The following is a 22,445-nucleotide window of genomic DNA, read 5'->3' on the forward strand; positions in this document are numbered from 1 at the left end:
AAGAAATACAGTAAGTCACCCCTAGTTAAACCACGCGTAACATTGCCCGTTGGCGGCCCCTTTGGACAAAAGCGGTAGTATTTTTACGACGCCAGCTGTCGTGAAGCTGTTTTCTAGCTCGTGCCGCGTGTGCGAGATTCAAATGATCAGGAAGCAATATAGTGCATGTCCGTGTGTTGAAAGTGTGAGGGCACCGGACTCTTTTCGGCTCCGTGAGAGTGGTTAGTGACACAGCATCAACTAATGCCAGTAAGTGCTACACACACCTGATTGCAATGAGTTGATGTAGCAGTGTCACCAAACTACTCTCTCTCACGGAGCTGAAAGATTACGTGTCCTCACACAAAGCGAATGAACGAGGGAGAGACGGCAGTTAGTATGGATCATGATGAGGTAATGTGTTTATGTTGTAAATAATGATTTCAGATGAATAATGGTCATCTGATGATGCTGGTGAGGCAAAGTAAACTTTGTTTTAGTAGGCTACCGCTCATTCATTTAGGAGTAAACACTGCAGTCTAGTTCGCTCCCGTGAAATTGTGTATACGTTGCTTGGCAACGCCCTCCCGACCGCCTATCACTCTCCCATTTAGCTTTTCTTCATTGCATTTTCTTTTTTTTCTTTGATGGTTCAGCCCCGTTATCAGTCATTATGACGACAAATAACTGTCTCAAACAAGGCTCCCGCTCCCCTTCCCTCACCTGGAGGGATAGGCTTCTCAAATCGCGTTGCTGCGCCACACTGAAATCTGCGACCAATACGGATATGTGACCATAGAGCATGCACGCGTGAACCGAAAATCGGACTGGGTGTGCGACCAGACCAAACGCAGTAATAAAAACTATATAAACACGTCTTTCTTTGCACTGATGGTTTAACAGCTTGTTTGCTGTTAAAGGTAATTTATGATTATGAGAGGAAACATGAGGCTGTTTAAAAGATATTTAAATGTTACTCGGAGCTGCTTTAACTGGAAGCTGATGAGAGAAAAAAGGTCTGATATATTTTTTTTTCGACTTGGTGCACATTATTGTATGAATAAGCAGACTGTGTCTCATCGGAGCACATGAATCCAATCACATTTCAAAAAGCTTAAGCCCAAGTGCTGAACTGCTGTAGGAAATGTTCCCTTTGCCTTCACAACACATTAACCCATGTCTGCTTCATATTGGCCCCAAGGCAAGATATAATTACCACAGCACCGCGTTAAACCGCTGATGAAATGAAACTATTAAAAAGGGAGGAGAAGTGCAACACTTGGTCTCTGTCCCTCAGTCTGACCTTTTTTCTGCGTTGTCTTTGAGGATGTTTGTGGATTATGTTACAATTCATCTTATTCTGAGTAATGCAACAGTGTAGATGGGAAAAAACTCCAACAACAGAACACACACAAAAACTTGTTTAAGGGTGTATTCACACTGGGAAAGTCCGCTAGTTCACTTGCTTTGGTCCAGACCAAATAGAGTTTAGATTTTTTTTGTTTGGTGTGGTCCACTTTCATATTGCCCCTTTTGCAAGTGAACCAGCATCACGAAGCAAAACCACACGTGATCTGAGGTCATTCATTCATTGGACAGACATTCTGGGGTGGAGAGAAGCAGGTAAAACGAAGTAAAAACTGCGAAATATATAACTGATACGATATGGGGTTAAAAATAATAAATAATTAAATAAATAGGCCAACATCTAGCCTATAAATACAATTTAAAAAAACATCAAATTAGTGTTGTTTCATATGGTTATAATATGTAGGCCTGTGTCAATGTGTGGCTTGTAGCCTATACGATGTGAAACATAATATTTACTGTATTTTTGCTGCTGGACGCGCGGCTCGCGAGGAATAGGCTCAAGCTGACACAGCTGAATTAGCCGTGTGTCAGCTGGGTGTGAGTTCTGCGCGGCTCAGCTCCAAACTGACACAGGGGTAGTATTGACGGTACCGTAACATGGGATGCAAAGTAAAAACACGCACTTCATACAAAGCGCAGCGTGAACCTGTTGTCACTGTGCGGGAGACGCTCCCCTCTCCTTCATCTGATCGCTGAACACATCAGCATGTTTACGCGTCCTGTCTATCAAATGTAATATATTCGCTCGGGGCTCCCGGTCAAACCACAACTAATCTTCCTAACAATGGCGACAACAACACTTTCCTATAATGTGAAGCTGACAGCGATTTATTAAAAAAGAAAAGGCACAGTGCTTCCTGCAATTGGGTCGGATCGAGTCCGGCCAAATTCACACCACAAACGAACTGCAGCAGAGTACGTTTTGAAGCGCATCGAGACCACCTCTTCAACTGGGTCTCGGAGCGTTTGTTTGGTCCGCCCCCGAGTGCGATTGCTGTATTCACACCTGTCTGAAAGATGCGCACCGAAGGCGGAAGTGCATCTGAGTTCGTTTCAACTGAACTAAACACGGCATGTGTGAATACACCCTAAGTGTAATTTAAATCGAATTTTGCGTTTTGCTTATGATATATACTGCATTTGGTGTGGAGGCAACATACACATCACACACAACAGGAACTCTTCAACTGAAAATCCTTATTTATGATGTGTAAGGCTTAGGTAGGGCTTAGTCCTCCTTGTTGTAACCGCATACCTTTTTATCCAGCGTTCCGAGGAGTTTTTGAAAACTCTTCTTCTATAGCGAAGTAGTCCATCATGGTGTTGGTTATCTCGCCCTTTTCACACGAAGAAAAATGACTCTGAAAATTGTAGTTTGTTTCCTAGACTGGGCGAAATCATCTTTACTTGCACTTGAGCTTGGCTCAGTGGAGACCAATTTTTCCTGCACCACAAATGTGTTTTTTTTGTGTATTTTTCATGAATATTATTGGTACTTCCAGTGAACGTTAGCCGCTTTGTGAAACATCAGTATACAGTATACATCCTTTTAATCGACATGATTTGGATTTTCGTGAGCCAGAGTCAATGACTAAGTAAATAACTTTATACGGCTGCCTCTGTCATCACCAGCCGGTAAGGCATTAGCCAGTCATGTGTTTAAAATAAAGAGTTTCTTTGGCACTGCTAAAATACTTTTTTGGTTCATGCTCAAACTGATTTACACAGTTGTGTGACTGTTTCCACTCAGGACTAATTTGGTGTGTAGGAGTTTGGCTGGAGCACACGCACACAACGTCATGCTAAATAAGATGTAATTTACTGAAAAATGTGTGACCGATTGAAAAATAATATGCATACTTTTTTTCAACATACTGAAACTTCCGTATGTTGAGATAGAATGTTGCTTTAGGCTGGCTACTGTATGTGGCTTTCTTTCCATTGTTGTGTCTTATGATCCTCCATGGTTGCTCTCGCTGTTGCCAAGTTCACCATGACAACTGCCTCAGATGAAGTGCATACGATCCACACATTCCGTTGTCATAAACTCCAATAACACCAAACTTCCTAATATGAGGCGATAATCCTCATAATTTATAGTACTATTGCAATTACTGAATTCCTGAATATTTGAATATTCCCATTAATCAGAGTATCACTGTTCATACTAGCTACGCTGTGTCTCTCTCATCCAGCGTTTCGAACAGAAGCACCCCAGCTCAGAGTAAACATCTGGGAGAAATGAACCCACACACACTGACATAACAGCTAATTGACATCTCAAAAAGCACTGATGTAGAAATGACAAGTGGCTCATAAGATGTCTATTTTTTACATTTATTTTTACTTGATATGCTACTAACAAAATGATCAACAAGTGAAATATTTGTTTTTTCACTATTTTATCACTACATTCACTGAATATCAACTACTGTATGTTGTGTTTCCTTATACATCTACATTAGAATGGAGATTTCAGTAAAAAAGGAAAAACATCATATAATATTATTCATATTTTGACTCAAATGCTTCAGACACTACAGTTCAAATACATGTATGCATCATTGCTGACCAGGCTCTTATTACAGATTACAGTATGAAACCTGCAGTAATTCACTCAATGACTCATTAAATACTGTAGTCATCCAGTACAAGTACAAGCCAATGCTGTGCTGTGTCTCAGCCACGCAAAGGCATGTGTGTGTCATGACCATAATCATCTAACTGTGTGTGTGTGTGTGTGTGTGTGTGTGTGTGTGTGTGTGTGTGTGTGTGTGTGTGTGTGTGTGTGTGTGTGTGTGTGTGTGTGTGTGGCCATCACGGTCAAACAAGGATGCGAGTGGTTATTTGAGGAAGGATGTGGGGAGAAGAGAAGGGAATGATTCCAAATGGCCTCTCTAACATAGAAATACTGTGAAGAGCCCTCTGAATCAGCCCGTTTCTACCTTGGCTGTTGTCCAATGTAACCGTTATAACACCAAGTGATTGTGTGTCTCTTTTCACTCCTCTTTCACCATGAATATAGCAAAGACATGGCAAGCTTCAGAGCACACTGGAAATGTTGTCAACATTTACTGGCTCCTTTAATGAAATATCTTCTCACATTAGGTCAGTTCAGTCAGGAATACTTTAGTCAAAATAGTTTATTTCAATCAGACTACTTTGCAGTAATTATGTGTGGCGGTATGGTTCTGATCTGGGATCTCCACACCCTCCAAGCGCACACGTGGAAAGCTTTAAGGCAGAGAGAGCCATCCCTCTGACCTCCATGAGTTACATGGAATTCCAAAAGGTGTGGAAATCTGCAGCAAGGACCCCTAAGGTTCAGAACAGAACAGGCGTCAATGACAACAGAAATGACATTGATAGACAAATACAGTAAACAAGGAGGAGGTGGGGTGGAGGTGGGTTGCAAGAATTTGCAGAGGAAGCAGCACCAGTAGGCAGGCTAGAGCAGCTTAAATGAGGCGCCACTTTGAGTGGATGGCCAATGGGATGCTGGGAGCGGAAACTGGCTGTCAGCTGACGTGCAGAGTTTGACAGCCGGCTTGACTCCGTATCCTGCCTGAACTAACGCTACGCTCCATTTGTTCTCGCTGTACAAGAACCACTCACATGTTGTACCATCAGGAAGAATCTGATCATTTTAAGTCTCTATTAAATTACTTTATTTTACACACTTTGCAGAAAAAATTCACAATGGTTTGACTCTAACTTTATCACCTCTTCCATTAATATCAGCTTGAATTTGATCCGAGCAAATATGCATGTTATAGTTTTGTAATTAGGTCCTGTGATTTGACATTTCTATTAATATTGCTCTGATTTAATACCGTATTTGCGCTTAGATTTTTGGCAATTTATTTGATTTTCTGCCATGTGAAGTGATTGTCAAATGTAACTGTGTGTTACTGTTTTGTTTGCATTATTATTTTTATTGAAATATCAATAGCACGTCATAGAATATTTAATAAACCTAGAATGGACAATACAGGTAGCACGCTTACTACATGTGTCTTTAAACAGACAGGTCGAAATGACATAGGGAAATTCCATCCAGGATTGAAACACGGTCTAATTAAACCAATATGTAAAGTAGTCAGTCAGTGTGCAGAAATGAGCCATGAGGTTTGATATATCCACATGCCTGGATGAGTTCTGTGCTAGCTTCATTATTTTTTTTCCCGTGTGACATTTTGCCAAGCAGTTTTGGCTGGTAATGACACAGAGACAGTACATGACAGCTCGCCACACAGCTTGTCTTGTGTTGCACTTTTTGACTGCAGGCTATGTCTCTTCACTCCCACTCACCGTTGGCACTGATGCTGCAGGACAACAAAAGGGACAACTCAGTGTGCGGAAAAATCCCCAACTAGTTCACACCATCTCCCTGGATACAGCAAATTAATGTTGCTTATAATTGGTTTAAAGACCTTTTACAAACACCTTTTGCCTTCCCTCTCCCATCTAATTAGACTATTCTTTCAATTGCTATTAGATCTCCCTTTTGTACTATTTCCATGCACGGTTTTTACAAGTATCCGTGTCAGCTGTCAGCACATGGGTCCCATTTGAAGTTAAATGACTCACGGCGTTACTGTACTGTTGGTGGCTGTAATTCTGTAATGAGGCGCCGCCCCGACGTTTAAATAATGCACAGCAAGTCACGGGTCATTGCAGTGAGTAGCAATAGACAATCAAGGCTTGGTGTTTAATAACATAAATGCAATGTGTAATGTGCTGTGTTGAGAACATGTGGTCCCAATTTATCTTGTGCATTTTTTTTCAGTCAGTTTGGATAGCAATGTGGAGGCTGGATGGCTCCTGTGGCTCTCATATCGCTCTGGCCATCACAGGAGGAGGTGGGAGGAGAAGAGGGAGGGAGGGAGGGAGGGAGGGATGGGTTATAGCTGCATTACCTCCAGATGCTCACTGATTGTTCCCGGTGATTGTGCTACCAGTAACTGCGACCCTCCACTCTTCACAGATGGAGCTGTCAGCTCCATTATGGATATGAGATGATTAAAACTGCAGTCAGCAAACGCCACTACTGATAACTCGGGTCTTGTCGCATTGTGTAGGAGTCGTGAGGTTAAATGTTCCAGGTTTTTTGTATGGAGCAGGCAAAAGGTACCATGTGTTCCCGCACCCCTCCTGTGAAACTGACATCTTTATTGTTGTGTTTTTAAATAAAACACCACATCCAGTAGGACACTGCGCCAAGGTATGGAGAGGAGGGGGAGTGGGGGGGGGGCGTGTTCTGTGGAGCTGATACTAGGCTTAATCAATGTGTGTCAATTCATTTGGCAATGGCTTGAATGTAACCAACATTCATTTATATGAAAAATACACGCACTATAGCTTTAACTGTCTCAGGAATGTATTTTTAAAGAAGCAAAGCTCGGTGAACATTGCAATGCAGGAGTTTGACCTGTGCTAGACCTGCAGAGGCGTACAATGCAAGCCTCTTCACCAACGAGAGAGAGACACACACAGAGACAGAGAGAGAGAGAGAGAGAGCACTTTTTCCCAGCGGTTACCATGGCAATGCAACACATTTGCCATTACTCTCTGGATTATTGACTCTCGATAAAGCTGGTAAAATATGAATATCCTTTTTTCTGGAGCGTTAAATCTTGGAGACTTGGAAGGCTGATTCCTGGTGACAGGCGTGCAGAGTCAAAGCCTCCGTTTCCCTTCTTGATTTACAGGAAAGTCAGCCAGGAGGAGATGAAGGGGGTCAGGCCCAGCAGATGCTGCTTGGGCTCTCTGTCTCTCCGCTGCTCAGCTCTTTCTTTCATGGCTTGACACATCTGCCTCAAGCAAGAGTCTGCTGGTGTTGAGACTGTAGAGACACTGTTTTTTGCATCCTGGAGGGTTTTTACTCTGTCAATCAGAAAAGGATAGGGCAGAATTCGAATATGACCCTGTTCATTTAAAGGTCACCTATTACGGAAAATTAACTCTTTCATGTTTTTTTTTAAACAGTGATATGGGTCCCTCCCTGGTGATTCAAGAGACTCCCAAATTATGAGAAAAAAAACAACCCCTCTTTCTCTTTCTTCACACACCTGTGTTAAAAAAAACCCCAGTCAGATTTGTTCTCCCGGTATGACGTCATAAGGGATAAGCCACGCCCCCTCGTTACCAGCCTAACTTAGCATTACCTCCTGTGATAACAACACTCGCAGAATCTAACTGGGTGTTAGATTCAAACAGGCAGTTAGATTCAGGGCCAATCAGAGCAGACTAGGCCAGGCTTGAAGAGATGCTCTAAAACGGAGCATTTCAGACAGAGGCTGGAAAGAAGAGTCAGCGATGGCACTGTGAGAAAAACACTTCACCATGAAAACTAAACCCAAAATACAAATTCAAACCTTAAAATGAGCATAATATGTGACTTTAAGCCAATGAGTGTATTCATTTGAGCTTTCTGAGAGATTTTCAGAAAAAAGGACTAAGAAAACAGAGAGGTAGACAGAGTATGTAGAACAATGTGACTTGAATCCAAAGCACTGCAGGTGGACGGTATACTTACCTGCCCATTCACCTGCTAAACAATTCAGCTCCTGCTTTCCTTTGGTAAAAATACCTCCTGTCAACACCATGACAGTACAAATGTTTCAGGAAGGTGGATTGAAGCTGCCTCCATCCCTCTGTTGTTAACAGGGTGAGCTATGCGCTCCCCCACTGCTCCTAATACGGGCTGGCACCCAAGACAAGTGTATCCTGCTACTGCTATCATCGACCCAAAATACTTTGAAAACCCCCCCTTTCTTTCTTGGCCATTGTAGCTTTTTGCTGCCATGTATAGTCGGACTGAATTATGCAGCGATGCCTTTGACATTGAGGGAAAAGGCACGTTGGAGTAATTGTTCGTGATCTCTCCGTCTTCAACTTTTCCCTCCTCTTTCTTTCTCTTTCTCTATCTCTCTCCCACTCTTCTCTCTCCGTCTCTCAGCGCCCTCTCCTTCAGTCAAGTGTTTTTTAGATTGCTTGGTGACTCAGTGGAAATCAGCCTAGATTGACACATTGACACCCGCGTTAATTGGCAATTCCTAAGGATCAGCAGTCTGCCTTTGACGGAAGCTTTTCCCCCAACCTGTCTGGCTCAGGTGGCCTGGTTTTAAAGAGAGAAGGTCTAGAATGGGTCATGCAATGTTTTAGCATGTATTAGGGTGCACTTATTTTGGGGGAAAATATCTATCTAGCATTCTATCAATATTTTTCTGACAGATGCTGTGCCCGGATTTGATTTGTGATGGGATTTTCTGTAGCTTTAAGCTTCAGTTTAATATTAACCATCTTAAGTCACAATGTGTTAAGAGTAGAGGTGGGCATAGATACATTTTTTTAATCTAGATTAATTTTGGAATTAATCTAGATTAATCTAGATTAAAATGGCTCATTTGAATTCATTCATAATATGTGTGTGCTCCTAAATAATGACTCAAAGTAAGTCTTTGAGAACGTGTTTCTCAAGCCAGGTGGCGCATCAGACTAGGGGCTCATCTCCTGTGCAGGTGCACACCTAATGCATCATGTTAACTTGCGTGCAGAAAGAGGATGTCACGGAACTCATGTCCGTTAGCTTTTCAATATAAGACTGTCAAAATAAAAGTCCCGCAAAACAATCGTTATTTTGGGGATTAACTTCTCCGCGTGAGAAATTTGAGTTGTAGGCTAGCGTGTGAGAGTGTGAGCTGGTTGATATGAGTGTGTCTCACGGCCAAAAGGGTGAGACTTGGCAGCTCTGTCAGTTGTCAAAAAAAGCGGACGGACGTGGTCTCTATAGCAACGAGATCAGCTGAGCTATCACTGATAAAAAAAAATATTGTTTCCATAATGATTTCCATAGCCTTAAGCCATAGGCTAGCCTACATGTTGTGTAATTCAGTGATTTTCAACCTTTAATGAGTCGAGGCTATGCATTGGCTTTGGCGATTTCCCTTGCCTCTTTTTTTTCTCTCCACACAAAGCTCTCCCATTGCACACACGCATGCCCCGGCCGCTTCCGAGAGCACAGACTGTTAGAACTCCTACAGTAAACCAATTCCGCATTGCACAAGGTGCAAACAACCTTGGTCTTGTCGAGGTTTCCATTGGGAAGCTTCTTAAAAATACATTTTCCCTGAAGCAAACCCGGCGGCTTCCTAGCTGCATCCATGTCAGCACGTTACGTTTGATGTGGTAGGCTACACAGGTGCGAAGTCGGACTCGTTCTGACTCGTGCACTACAGTGCAATTCGGCCAGGTATACATCCGCGCTAAAATAAGAGGAACAAGAGATTAACGGCGATATTTTTTTTATCGCCGATAAGAGTCTGGCGTTAACGCAGCACGTTAACGCCGTTATCGGCCCACCACTAGTTAAGAGACAACATGTCTTTAGTGTACAGTGTGTTATGATATTCGTAAGCTAAGGTTGACTCTGTGAGCCCTTTGCAAAGGGAGAAACAGTCACAGATCTCTACTTTGGCTCAACTCTTTGGCCTTACACCCGTCATATACAGTAGCTATTTGCCTGTGATGCCTTTTCATGTAAGTTTTAAATGCTCTTTAAAATGTCCAACGTTGTTTTAGGACATTTTTATGTACGGATTTAATGTTTTCCTTGAGTTTGTTGTTGGTGAGTGTTAACTTGGTCACATTGGGCCACTTGTGATTGGTTGGCATGACTGTCACACAAAGAGCACAGCACGGATTTGCCAAAACTATTGTCACATAAATTAAACCAAGGATCAGACGAATTAAATACATTTCTATGTATTACACGTTGAAATACACGTTGCATTGTTTCAAATCGTGCATATGGATTTAGAAATCGATTCATTGTTCAGCCTTAGCTTATGTTGAATATTTCTGCACAAATGTGCTTTGTGGTGTGTGGGAGTGAGGTGGCTCAACCTCTGTAAGCTGCAACTTCATCTTTACAAATGAGGGGCCTTTCCCACATTTTCACAGAAGCTTTTAAGCCAACACTGCGTGGGTGTAGCCACCATTAGCTCTAAATGGCTCTTTGCAATAGATGCCTAATGGGGCTTACAGCTAAATGTGGACAGTCCAGCGTACACACACACACACACACACACACACACACACACACACACACACACACACACACATACACATGACTAAACACTGATATCAACCCATACATACATGCATAGCAATTAAATAGTCATTCTCTTTTCCTCCTCATTTGTCCAGCATTGCCTTGTTATGGGCTTGTTACTCAGAGGACAAACTGCCTGCAGTTTAGATCATGTCACATGATAATTCATGCAATGCAAATTGCGGAAAAAGATATTTCAGGAATTTAGCAAGGTTAAAATAGACATAATAATACAGCTTTTACTGCAGACACAGGTCCATATAACACATCATACAGTATAAAAAGGAGATACAAAAAATACATAGAAATTAATAAATTACATATAGGCCTATAGGATATACAGTACAGGCTATTGCACCAATGCCTATGTCAATGTATCTGTAGCAGCTTTTCAGAGGGCTGACTAGGGCTTCAATTAATTGATTCTCTGACTTGTCCAGGTGAACACAAATAATTGACTGGCACTATGCCACCTAGGGACACGAAGCAGCAACCTCATAACATTGTATGGCTCCTCTTTTTCTTCTAATTGTGGTTGTAGGCCTGGGCTGAATTGTCGTTGGTTACTGACTGGCTAGTAATTTTAACAAGGAACACATGTCCACAAGTAAATCATTTAAAAAATCACTTAGTTATTTTTAATGCAGGGTACTGTCTCCAATGACAACTTGAGTATACGTGATACTTTATGTGACCAGGCTGGGTTAAAAATACATTACAGTTTTCGTATAACTTTCTTCTACTTGATGTTTATCTGAAGGATTTTTCTGCAAAACGCATTTTGAGATTTCACAGTAGAACACGGGTGTAAATAATAAATGTAATGGTGGCTGCCATGGTGATGGCTCACTGAAACACTTGAATAGAACAAAGCCATTGTTAATGTTTTGAGTAATGCATGTTCTTCTCCTATACGAAAAGGCAACATGTCTGCTGTCAAAGGGTCCCTTTATCCTTCATTCAAAATGAGAGCTAAAGAGAAGAGAAGCTCTTCATCATTAACTATTTAATGAAAAGCTCATGGCTACGTCTATAGGGCAAGTAATCAGTGTGGAAATTTGAGATCAAACTATTGCTTAGAACCATATCATATCTAACAAGAGCCATATCATTTGCGGATGATGATGTTTCAGTAAAGCATTGAGGTTGAGGTTCTTCAAACTAAACCTATCAGCTACAATGGTTCTAATTCCCAGGGTGAGTGTAATGACATTTCACATCGTCATCCAGTCATTTGATCCATTGTCACATTGTTCCTGTTATTAGGCTTTGTTCTTAATTCTTTCATTCAAATGTGTAGTGTCATAATTTTAGCTGTCTTCTTGGCTGTTTTGCTGTGTTTAAGTCCTTTGCATATTTCAAACCGTACAGAGGCACACATCGTATTACTTAAGATTAAGCAAATGGCGCTTTAATGCGTTCAGCCTAAAAAAATGACTGGGATAATGTGGTGTGACAATTTCAAAACCATTTTGAGGAGTTTTTCAAAGTTTCTAAGAACCAAGCATTACCTGCCGTGCACAATTATTTAGCCCACACTGAGCTTTGGCATCCAAGCTGTGGACCTTTTATTAGAAGTAGGTATAGCAAGGATATATGTTTATTCAAGCACTGTGCTTTTCTTTGGCCTGTTCATCAAACTGTCATGGCCAAGAAGGCTCAGAAAACTCATTTATTTACTGGGAACATTGATGGGGGGCTCAAATCCCTCTCTGCCGTACAAGACAGGTCACGTGTCCATTCCTTTTTTTCTCTCTCTCTGTCTCTCTCTCTGTCTCTCTCTCTCTCTCTCTCTCTCTCTCTCTCTCTCTCTCTCTCTCTCTCCCTCTTTGTTTGGCTGTGAAACAAAAAAAAAACTAACCTGGTATCCTAAAGCAAGGTGACTGCCAAATGTGATTTTTCAACCTGACTGCCTGCCTGCACACAATGAGTTTTACATTGCCAGGCCAAATTTCTCTCTCCCTCTAACCGCAGTCCTGGATGGAAATAGAACTGGCCTCTGCTCTTGGATTTGTCATCCATATCATTATAAGCTCTGCCTTGATATTGAGGTTAACATGGACTTAATGTTGGTGTTTGTGCTGATGGGCTTCACGTTCTCAGGCTCATTTGTTTCATTAAGGAGTTGAACTGGGAATGTAGGCATAGTTTCGCCTCCAAATAGAAGCCTGAAGTCACTCTTAATGAGCTATTTGGACCGTTCACATAGAGTCAGCGAACTACACACATCATTCTCATGTTTACCAACTGAACCAATCAGCTTCCTCTGGTTTAAAATCACAGACCAGCGAGGCTGCTGTAGTGTTGTGTTCACCCAAATCCCAGTCATCAGTCAATGGCTGCATGCACTCTGTGACAGTGTGTGTTATACAGTACTCAGAAGGTTCAGTGTTGTGTTGAGTCATCGATTATGGTGAACTCTTGTTGTCAAAATCACTTTTTATCTAAATCAGTGAATATCTCCTCACGATCCGCTACCTGCATGTGCTGTGTGTGCACTGAAAAAAAGCTGGTGTTAAAACACAGCCTAGTTGTGCAATATGGTACGTAAACAATAGGTTTATACACATAGGAGGCCCACTGCAGCTAGCAACATGTCCATACAGAGCCTATGGCTGTGTATTAACACTGGATTTCCTATCAGTGCACAGGACAGACAGGTAACAGATTGTGATGAGATAATCACTGATTTTGACTAAAAGTGTTTTTTAACAACAAGCATTCTACAGAATCCCTGACTTCACCTTTAATCAGTTATGGTTTTTACAGGACTGTTCTGCCAAGTGCAGCTCTTGATTTAAAAATCTCCTGACTGGAGGAAGTGCCCAGCACTCTCACTCTCTCACATCAATGGGATATTCTCAGTGGAGAGACCTCAGTTATTGATCAAGGTCAGGGGCAAGTTCTATCAGGGCTGAAGTTGGACAGATGTTAATTTATTACCCAAGACTTTTAAAGAGAACAGCCTTGACAGTCAGTGTGGAGAGACAGGCAGGGAGAGAGGGGGATATGAGTGAAATGCAAATGACTATGCCAGATAAGTTAATGTGCTTCGGCCGTGGCAAGGGACTCTGATTGTGCTGGGAAGGTGAGGCTTCCCTGAGCCAACCGCAGCTATCATTAATCCAAGGTTGACCTGGCCTGCCTTCTGCACATCCCTGCCCATAGAAGTTTGCTATCCAAGAGGAGGCTGCCCTGGCAAGCAGACAGACAGACAGGCAGGCAGAGGAGTGAAGAGGCAGTGTGCAGTGTGCGTTTTCCAAAAAAATAAACTAACAGCACTTCCTTTTTGAGCCTGCCCGAAGACAAATTGGCTTGGATCAGCAGCCGGGCATCTGGCTTGATGGAGAGGTGATATGTATAAGGCCCACGTGGGAATTATTATCATCATGACGGCCTTTCTTTTTTCTTTTTTTCTTCTGTCCACTGCAGCATGTCACCTGCTGCAGTGTGTCATTATGTCCTAGTCGCTCTCATGCTCTATCACTCTCTCTTTCTCTCTCACACACACACACACACACACACACACACACACACACACACACACACACACACACACACACACACACACACACACACACTCTCTCTCTAACCATACCAGGCAGTCCAGTTGAATAGGCTCACGGTCATCCTCACTTCAGACGTGCACCGCACAGTTTTTAGTTTGTGGATTATTGTCCTCTGGCAAAAAGTAAGAGATACAGAGCTTATACAGGAGTCTTAAGAGTTTTAAAAACAAGAACAATGCTTTTGTACTGAAGTCATGAAGAACAAAGGGAGCGAGAACACGGAACATTTGGGTCACATTCATATCTGCTAGCTCGTTAAGATGCAGTGCAGGAAGCAAGAGGCAGTTCCATATTTTTAAAGCAAAAGTCATATTTTATGGCTTTGCACTCTGTAAAAACAAAGCTATAAACCAGGAAGAGCTCACAAAGTGTGCGGAGTTGTGATGGGCATGGTTTTCGCGCTCTGGTGTGGATTGGGGATTAAACAGAGGTTGGAGGGTTTTTTAATCCTTCTTGATTCAAACCACCATCAATGAAAATCATCAATCCCTACAAGAATGAATTCTCCACTGACCATTTCACTTGTTCCAATATGGATTTAATATAATGGGGCAGGCAGTAAATCTTTAAAAGCACAAGGCATTATGAATATTAAAAGTTGATTTAGATACATTTGATTTGATGATATACATTTCACTCGACGTCATTGTAAAGGAGGGTCACCCCTCAATTTATCTTTCGAGGCTAAATAAAGGAAAATGAAATGAATGATGATTAGAACGACTTGTCACATGTGGAGAAGTCCTGGCAGGAGCGTCACATATTAGAGCAAGATACTTTTCATTTAACTTTTCATTTTCCTTTATTTAACCTTGAAAGATCAATTGAGGGGTGACCATCTTTTACAATGACGTCGAGTTAATTACAAATACACAATATACAATAAAAATACACAACAAGCTGACAAAGAGACAACAACAATTAAGACATTCAGATCAGTTGAATGAAGCAGAACAATAGCCTAATTAAAACAGTTACAAGTGAAGTGGGGCTGATTCAAAATAATACGTTTAAATTGGTTAACAGTTATGAGTGTATTTATTTTTATTACTTAGCACATATTGCATTACCACACAAAACACTCAACCATTGAATCAGTTGTCTTTCCTTGGATGTAGAAGGTTGTTTCTTAAAGCTACACTATGCATCGTTTTACATTTGTATCAAATACATGTGAACAGGGTTACACACACACAGAAATAATCACCAGAATTGCAGTTCCCCTCTTTTAAAACTTACAAAAAATATATTCACAAGAGACATTACTCCAAATAAATCCTTTGATGTGTTTTTTTTGGAACTTCTTGAACTTCTTGTAAGTAAGTTTTATTTATAGAGCGCCCTTCACAGACCAGGGTCACGAGGCGCTTCACAATGTGCTTCCAAAGCGCTTTACATATCTTAACACACATTTTATATACACACTCAAACACCGATGGCAGTAGCTGCCATGCAAGGCGCTTTCTGAACCATCGGGAGCAATTTGGGGTTCAGTGTCTTGCCCAGGGACATTTCGACATGTGGCGGGTAGGCGGGGAATCAAACCTCCTACCCTGCACTCCATAGGCGATCTCCCTACACACTTCACCACTGCCGCCCGATGTGTGAAATGGCAACACTTTTCCCAATGAACTTTCCCCATTTGCAAGATGATGATATTCTATATGAGCATATTTAACTGTTTTCAGCTTCTTCTTCTCCCCCACGTTGTCAAATATTAATGATTGCAGCTTTAAATAGCCTGATTATTGTACGGTCTTGAACTGTAAAAAAAAACAATACATGTTTAGAATTATTTTTAAATGAAAGTAATAGTTTGACTGAATATAAATTGATGAAGTGGACACACTGTTAAACTGGTGATATACAGCTCTGGAAAAAATTAAGAGACCAGTCTGGATTGTTCTTAAATCTTCATCTCTACATTACTTAATGGAAATGCTCTTAATGACAAAGAATGTATGGCAATTGTTGTAGAAATGTTGTCAGTAGTTTATATTATAAAACCAAAATGTTCATTGTACTCAAACGTATGCCTATAAGTAGTAAAACAAGAGCAACTGAACATTTGGAGTGCTCTCTTAATTAATTTATTCCAGATATGTACATGGTTGAACAAGGTACAAGGCAAGTGCCGCAAATGTCGTACTTTGTTGTATAAGTAGTGTACTGAGAGAAAAGTTGGACTTGGGTTATCCATTACAGCTGGTTGTACTGTAATGGAATAATTCATACTGCCCTTAAATTATGAATAGCAGTGCGCGTCAGTGTCATCAATACTTACTGAAGAGCAAAAGTATTCTTGGTTGTCATCCCCCTTTCTCTGTAAGCAAAGTGCCCTCGATACTTGGCAGAATGCAGTTGGTTTGTACAGTACAGACAAACAGAAGAGAGGTGAAGTGCATCGTGCTCTGTTTTGAACAATAGGATTGAAACCATAACCTTCACAAGTGCTCACATTGATCTGCTCTTGTGTTTGTGTCAGTGAAATTCAAATAGCTCATTTATTAAAACCCAAGTGTTTCAATAAAGACATCTGAGTCAGGCATCTTCAAAGTCTGGTAGATTGTTTACTTGCAACAGCAGAGCAAGGGGTCAAACATGCATCACAAGTGTTACATGGTTGAGACAAAGAATGAACAGAAGAACACAAGCTTATATGCCCAAGAAGCGCGTGCGTTACATTTTGGAGTACATCTGTGTAAAACCAACTGTGTGTACGTGTTTCACAGAAGATGTTCTCACAGGATGCAGGTGTAATAATTCATAGATTGTCCAATCAAGCAATGCATTGGGAGATTTAGGGAGTATTCCTCCAATTGTTCCCCATGAACCTTAAACCATCGTGAACATGAACACGTCATATATCTGTGTAAAGCCAGAATCTTTGGGGCTCATAAGTTTACTGGGACAAAGTTTACAACAAACAGCATGAATGTTTTAGCATTAAAATGTTATACTATATAAGGAAACAAAGTTTTGTTAACATTTTGTTTATTTGTTTGTTTGCAGGTTTGGCCGTTCACCAGATAATCACAATCACTGTGTCTCTCATTATGGTTATCGCAGCCTTGATCACAACACTTGTCCTTAAAAACTGGTAGGAAAGATTCCTTTACTTTTCTCTCAGAGACATGTTAAAGGTGGAGCCAGTGATGCTGGTGGATGCTTGTTTAGTTGTCAAGTTTTCCTTTTTGTCAAAATCTGTGAATATCCCTTCACTTTTTCAATACCTGTTTGTACTGCGTGTGCGCGCTGAAATAAAAATCCAGTATCAATACACAGCCTAGGCTTTGTAATCAGGCATGTTGCTAAATACGGTGGACCCCGTTTGCTAAAAAAGTCAGCGCACACACATTACATTTAGGTGGCGAATCATGACATTTTTCAACAAGCATTCTCCAGATGGATGGCTGACTCCACCTTTTAACCTGAAATTTCTTTGCATGCTTGTAAGACGGCCCCTAAGGTTCCAGGTATGATTTTATGTTTGTTTTCTTGTCTTTGGTGCGTGTTTTTGTAGCTGTGCGCAGTCTGGAAACGGCCGCCACAATAGCCACCAGCGCAAGATCCACCAGCAGGAGGAGAGCTGCCAGAACCTGACCGACTTCACGCCGGCCCGCGTCCCCAGCAAGGTGGACATCTTCACTGCCTACAACGACGGCATGCAGTGCTCCCACGAGTGTGTGCGCACCGCCGTACCCATCTACACCGACGAGATGATCCAGCAGACGCCTGTCTACAAGACCGCTTACAACGGAAACAGGTATGCTGGCTGGCCCCCCAAAACCGCTTAGAGCACTCAAGATTCATGGTGGTTAGCTCAGTGGGTAGGGCGTCTTCCCCCAGGCCAAGGCCCAGCAGCAGACCTGGGTTCAAATCCCGCCCGGGTCAGTTCTCTGTCTAATAAAGTAAAAATGCCCAAAAAATAATCTTAAAAAAAAAAAGATTCAAGATGGTTCATTTTTCAGCAGTTATTGGCAATGAAATGCTCCAATCCCTGGCCTCCCTCTCAACAATGCAATATATAGAAGATATCATGTACAAGAGAAGAGAGCAACACCTCAGACACAAATAAACACAACAGTAGTGAAAGGACATAGTGCAGATTAAAAGTGTAGATATACGTAAGGTGCACCATAGAAATATAAAGTAGAACGCAAAATCAAGTTATATTAAATGTATAGATGAAATAGAATACAGTACATGGGAATAAAAATAATAATGAGTGAAACATTGTACTGTAGTTGTTACAGAATAATGTTTAATATTCTTCTGTCAACAAACAAAACACTGACAATCCATAGTCCCTTTATGCATTTTTTCCAAAGTGATGCCACTACACTTAATTATTATCACTAATGTTATTAGAGTCTAATGGCCTGAATATAATGAACCATGCTGAATGGCAGAGCTATCAATTTACATTTGGTTCAGCAATCATATCTATTTCCGGACAGTATTGGTGGTGCGAGGGGATAAATGTTCTAATAACTTGCATATTAAGATATAAAGGACACATGACAAACGCAAAAGAGCACAATTATGGAGAATCTACTTTTGCTTCATGAAATGCTTGATTTTCCTGCACCCTCCTGCGTGTGCTGATACTCTAGAACTAGAATAAGCTTTAGTACATGAATGATTTGCCTTAAATGCTGTTGTCTATTGCCTCATCCCTTGTCCGCCTGCCTGACACCTGGCTGAGCGCTGGGCCCTGGCACACTCAAGCTCGTAAAAAGATCTCAATCTACCAGTGATTTGTGTCGTGTAATTTATGTAATGAGTCTTAAAGGTTTATTGAGCAATTCGGAGGTCTTTACATTGCCATTTTCTGTCTAACTGATCTTTAGGACAGCCTTTCAAATGGCATATATACGAATATATCTAGGTATAAATATATTTATACTGTATATATATATATATATATATACATGTATTATATGTTGTCTTATACTGCTTTAAAACAGAGAGGCACAATTTGTCACATTTGAGAGTCATTGCCTCCTTGCATTTCACTCATTGTTCCTCTCTGTAGGTGAAGATGTGTCTCTTCAATATATAAACTGACAAGGCAGGTGTGTTTGAAATAGAAACCTGGCATTTTGTGCTTTTATTCTTTAAACTGTCATATATAATGATTTTTTTGTAGTGGGACAATACGCTTGGTAGAGTTCTGACAGAGTTTACTGCCTGAGTGGATAACAGTAACAGGCATAGATAGACGCTGCAGAGATGGTCACACTGTGTGTCCAAATACTGTAACAGATTCATTATGGTGACGGTGAGGGCGGCAATAATTTATCCGCTGTAAATAGTCTGGATTTATGTAATTAAAGTCATGGAAGAATGGCTTCATTTTTACGGATGAAATTTCTTATGTACAAGGTGCACTATGTCACTTTGGATGTGTCAGAGAAAATTAAAATGTGTTAAGACAAATTCTCATAACTGTATGAACAAACTTTCCTCACAGGAATGTGACCCCTGGAACACTGTTTGACGTTAGAAAGCTTCCTGAAAAGTTACTGTTTCACTGTTGTTGTTGTTGTTTTAGTGTTACATTAGGTTCCAGGTTTCTCAAAAAAAAAATATTTTTTAATTTATAATCTTAGCATCATTCAATACAAAGAATTACATGTGGAGAAAATTTGGTTTGCAAACTACCCTACCTTCTGCAAATGTAAAGGAATCCTCCTCTTGTGAAACTAGTGCACCTTTAAGCAACACAATCTCTGATTGATTGTTCCCTACACCAAGAAGTGATGTAGCCTGGTCCTACCAGACCATCGTACTTCATTTGATTTGTACAGAAGGTCTGGAATCTCTCAACTGACAAACGTTCACTCACTTGGAGGCGGGTGTCTGTTGAACTATTGGATCTGCCCAGTGCCACTCTGGATCTGCCAACCAATCGCATAACATTTGGTTGTGACGTATGTCATGCGCCCGGCTTCTGAGCCACACCCTCTGTTCGCTGATTGGACCGGCAGAAATCTGTCCGAGAAAACTGAAGAATATACCACAGGCCCAGACTGACTACTGGAGGGAAATGAAAATTGAGCCGAAGTACGTAGGGCGGGCGTTGCCAGGCTAGAAGTGGAGGTCTCCGAATGCGATCATCTCTGTCCCTCTGTATGTTTTTGTCTTTGACCAATGGTACAGCGGTGACAGTGGTGCTAGAGCTAGAGGCTAAGTGGGGACATTATTACGGTTGGTGTGTTCTGTGGAAAACTATCTACTCACATGCTTAGCAATTCGCCTTAAAAATCTACTCAGGTTACTATTGACAACCAATATAGCACTAATATAATATTAATATGTACGCTAATCAAACTGCATCATATTCATTAATATATGTCCACTTAACCTTTTTCACTTTATCCCACAGGCCATCCCCCACCGAGAGACAACTGATTCCCGTGGCCTTCGTGTCAGAGAAATGGTTTGAGATCTCGTGTTGACGCGCTTGAAGGCCTTTGCTCACTTCCATGTGGGTGGAAAGAAGACTCCCCTGCATTCATACTCCGGTGGGTTCACTGTGCCACTTTGTCTCCCATAGTCTGAGCCGCCACGGGGGAATAGAAGAGGGGAACTTGGCATATGTTTGATATTTGTGACATGATTACGCTCCTCTCCATCTCCAGTGCAGCGATGAGAAAGGAAAAGGGGGGTTGAGAAATCCGGTTCAGGGCAGAATCAGAAGGTCTATGGTTAGAGATAAGAGATTAATTATGTATGTATCAGCATTAATAAGCTATATGCTAACCAATTCATTATCTCTCCTCTTCATATCTCAGACATGTTCATGAATATTTATGTGGCTTCCTCCTCTCTCACATTCTCACAGCATCGGTATATTGTTTTGTGCATCAAGACACTTTCACTCGATCTTGTGACATATCTTTTTTTAATATAAGGCAAATATACACCAAGATTGGCCCGCCCGCATTTGAAATTCAAAAGTGTGAAAGCTAAACACATGCTCTGGCCCCCACAGTGTTGCTGGGGGCCCCCGGCGGGAGTGTGTAATGTCTGCTATTGACCCAGATATAAAGGAATAGATTTGCCTGCAGGTAGTGTATAGTGAGAGGACAGCACCCGGCCGTGTAGTCTGGACACACATTAGTCTCAGTCAGCATGGCTCTGCACAGCTTGCTCCCAATACTGCAGTCTTAAAAAGGATATAAGATCCCTTAGTATTATTGTGCTGCAGACCTAATGTATTTCCTAGGCTTAGGTGTATGTGAGTATTTACTGTACTGACTTCAATACAGCATTGCCTTTGTATCATGGTTTGGAGAAAGGCACTCAGTTGCATGTATTTCAGGCCTGGAATGGATACCAATTGTAAAACCAAATCCACAGAATCCTTTTAACTATGTAACGTGGGGAGTTAGTTGCATAATAGTAAAGCATCTGAAAAGAGTTATAGGCATATTTATCAATCCAAATGAAAGATATGGTCATTTAAGTTTGAAAGACCTTCCAGAAAATTCAGTTTAAATGAGGCGGGCTATGCTCAGGTTCTTATGACACAATAAGTATTTTGAACCAATCACAGCAGTGCTCTGCCTGAATGTTCTATAAAAAAAACAACTGTTGCCATGGAGAGCATGTGATACGGCAACACCCACACAGTCCTGTCAGATGTTCTAGAAGTTTTAGAATATTCATGAACATTTATTTTCGATTAGATTTTTTGAAGAAAGCTTATTGAGACACCTGCCTTTGATAATCTACTATTTTAGACCAGGTTTACAGAGGCTTTAACATGAGTGGAAAGGAAGAATTTAGAAAAATCCTATCTGTGTTTCAGTAATGGTTTTTAAGTATATGCCCACAGGCCATAACGAGGGCTAATTATGACTTTTTTCTCCTCTGCATCTCCACAGGATCTGCTCGGACAAGAAACACACAACAACAACAACAACAATTTCTTTTTGTAAAATAGTGTGATCACTCTTTGGGACACTGGTGAAGATATTTATTTTTCTAGCTGATGACAAGCAGAGCAGCCAAAAACGCTGCCACACTCCGTAATTTCCAGGAAAAACGTACAGTCATTTAGATAGATAATATATATATATAGGTATATTTACAGGATGTGTGTGGGACAAGACCGAGGGACGTCCAAGGATGTCCAAAAACACTTGACATTGACAAAAAAAAAACGAAAGGAAACCCACGGAGCTGCTGTGGGGGGAAGATGAACTGTATTTCTGAACAATGTGCCAATAATGCCACTATGTGCCACAACCTGGATAGAAAGGAAGTTTCCAACAACAACAGACAACGGACTTAAAAACAAAGAGCGCTATATTAACCCTGTATCGACTCCTCAACCACATTGTGTTTTTTTTTCTTCTTTTTTTTCAAAGAAATGTGAAAGACACAAAAAATGCTACAAA

At 41.2% G+C, this 22,445-nt stretch overlaps 1 protein-coding gene across 1 annotated transcript in view; it reads left to right on the plus strand.

Annotated features, from left to right (window-relative positions):
- The window catches only part of ajap1 (adherens junctions associated protein 1), a gene marked incomplete at both ends in the record, with an annotated part of 47,624 nt that extends 27,126 nt beyond the window's left edge, over positions 1-20,498 (plus strand). The window contains 3 exons of the mRNA XM_080030555.1: positions 17,047-17,134; positions 17,558-17,800; positions 20,426-20,498. Of these exons, the coding sequence (XP_079886681.1) occupies positions 17,047-17,134; positions 17,558-17,800; positions 20,426-20,498 (404 nt within the window). The remainder of the gene's footprint in view (positions 1-17,046; positions 17,135-17,557; positions 17,801-20,425) is intronic.
- Between the last annotated feature and the right edge of the window lie 1,947 nt (positions 20,499-22,445).

This window comes from Ammodytes marinus, assembly GCF_949987685.1.
Source record: "Ammodytes marinus genome assembly, chromosome: 7".
In the NCBI taxonomy this organism is placed as follows: domain Eukaryota; kingdom Metazoa; phylum Chordata; class Actinopteri; order Uranoscopiformes; family Ammodytidae; genus Ammodytes; species Ammodytes marinus.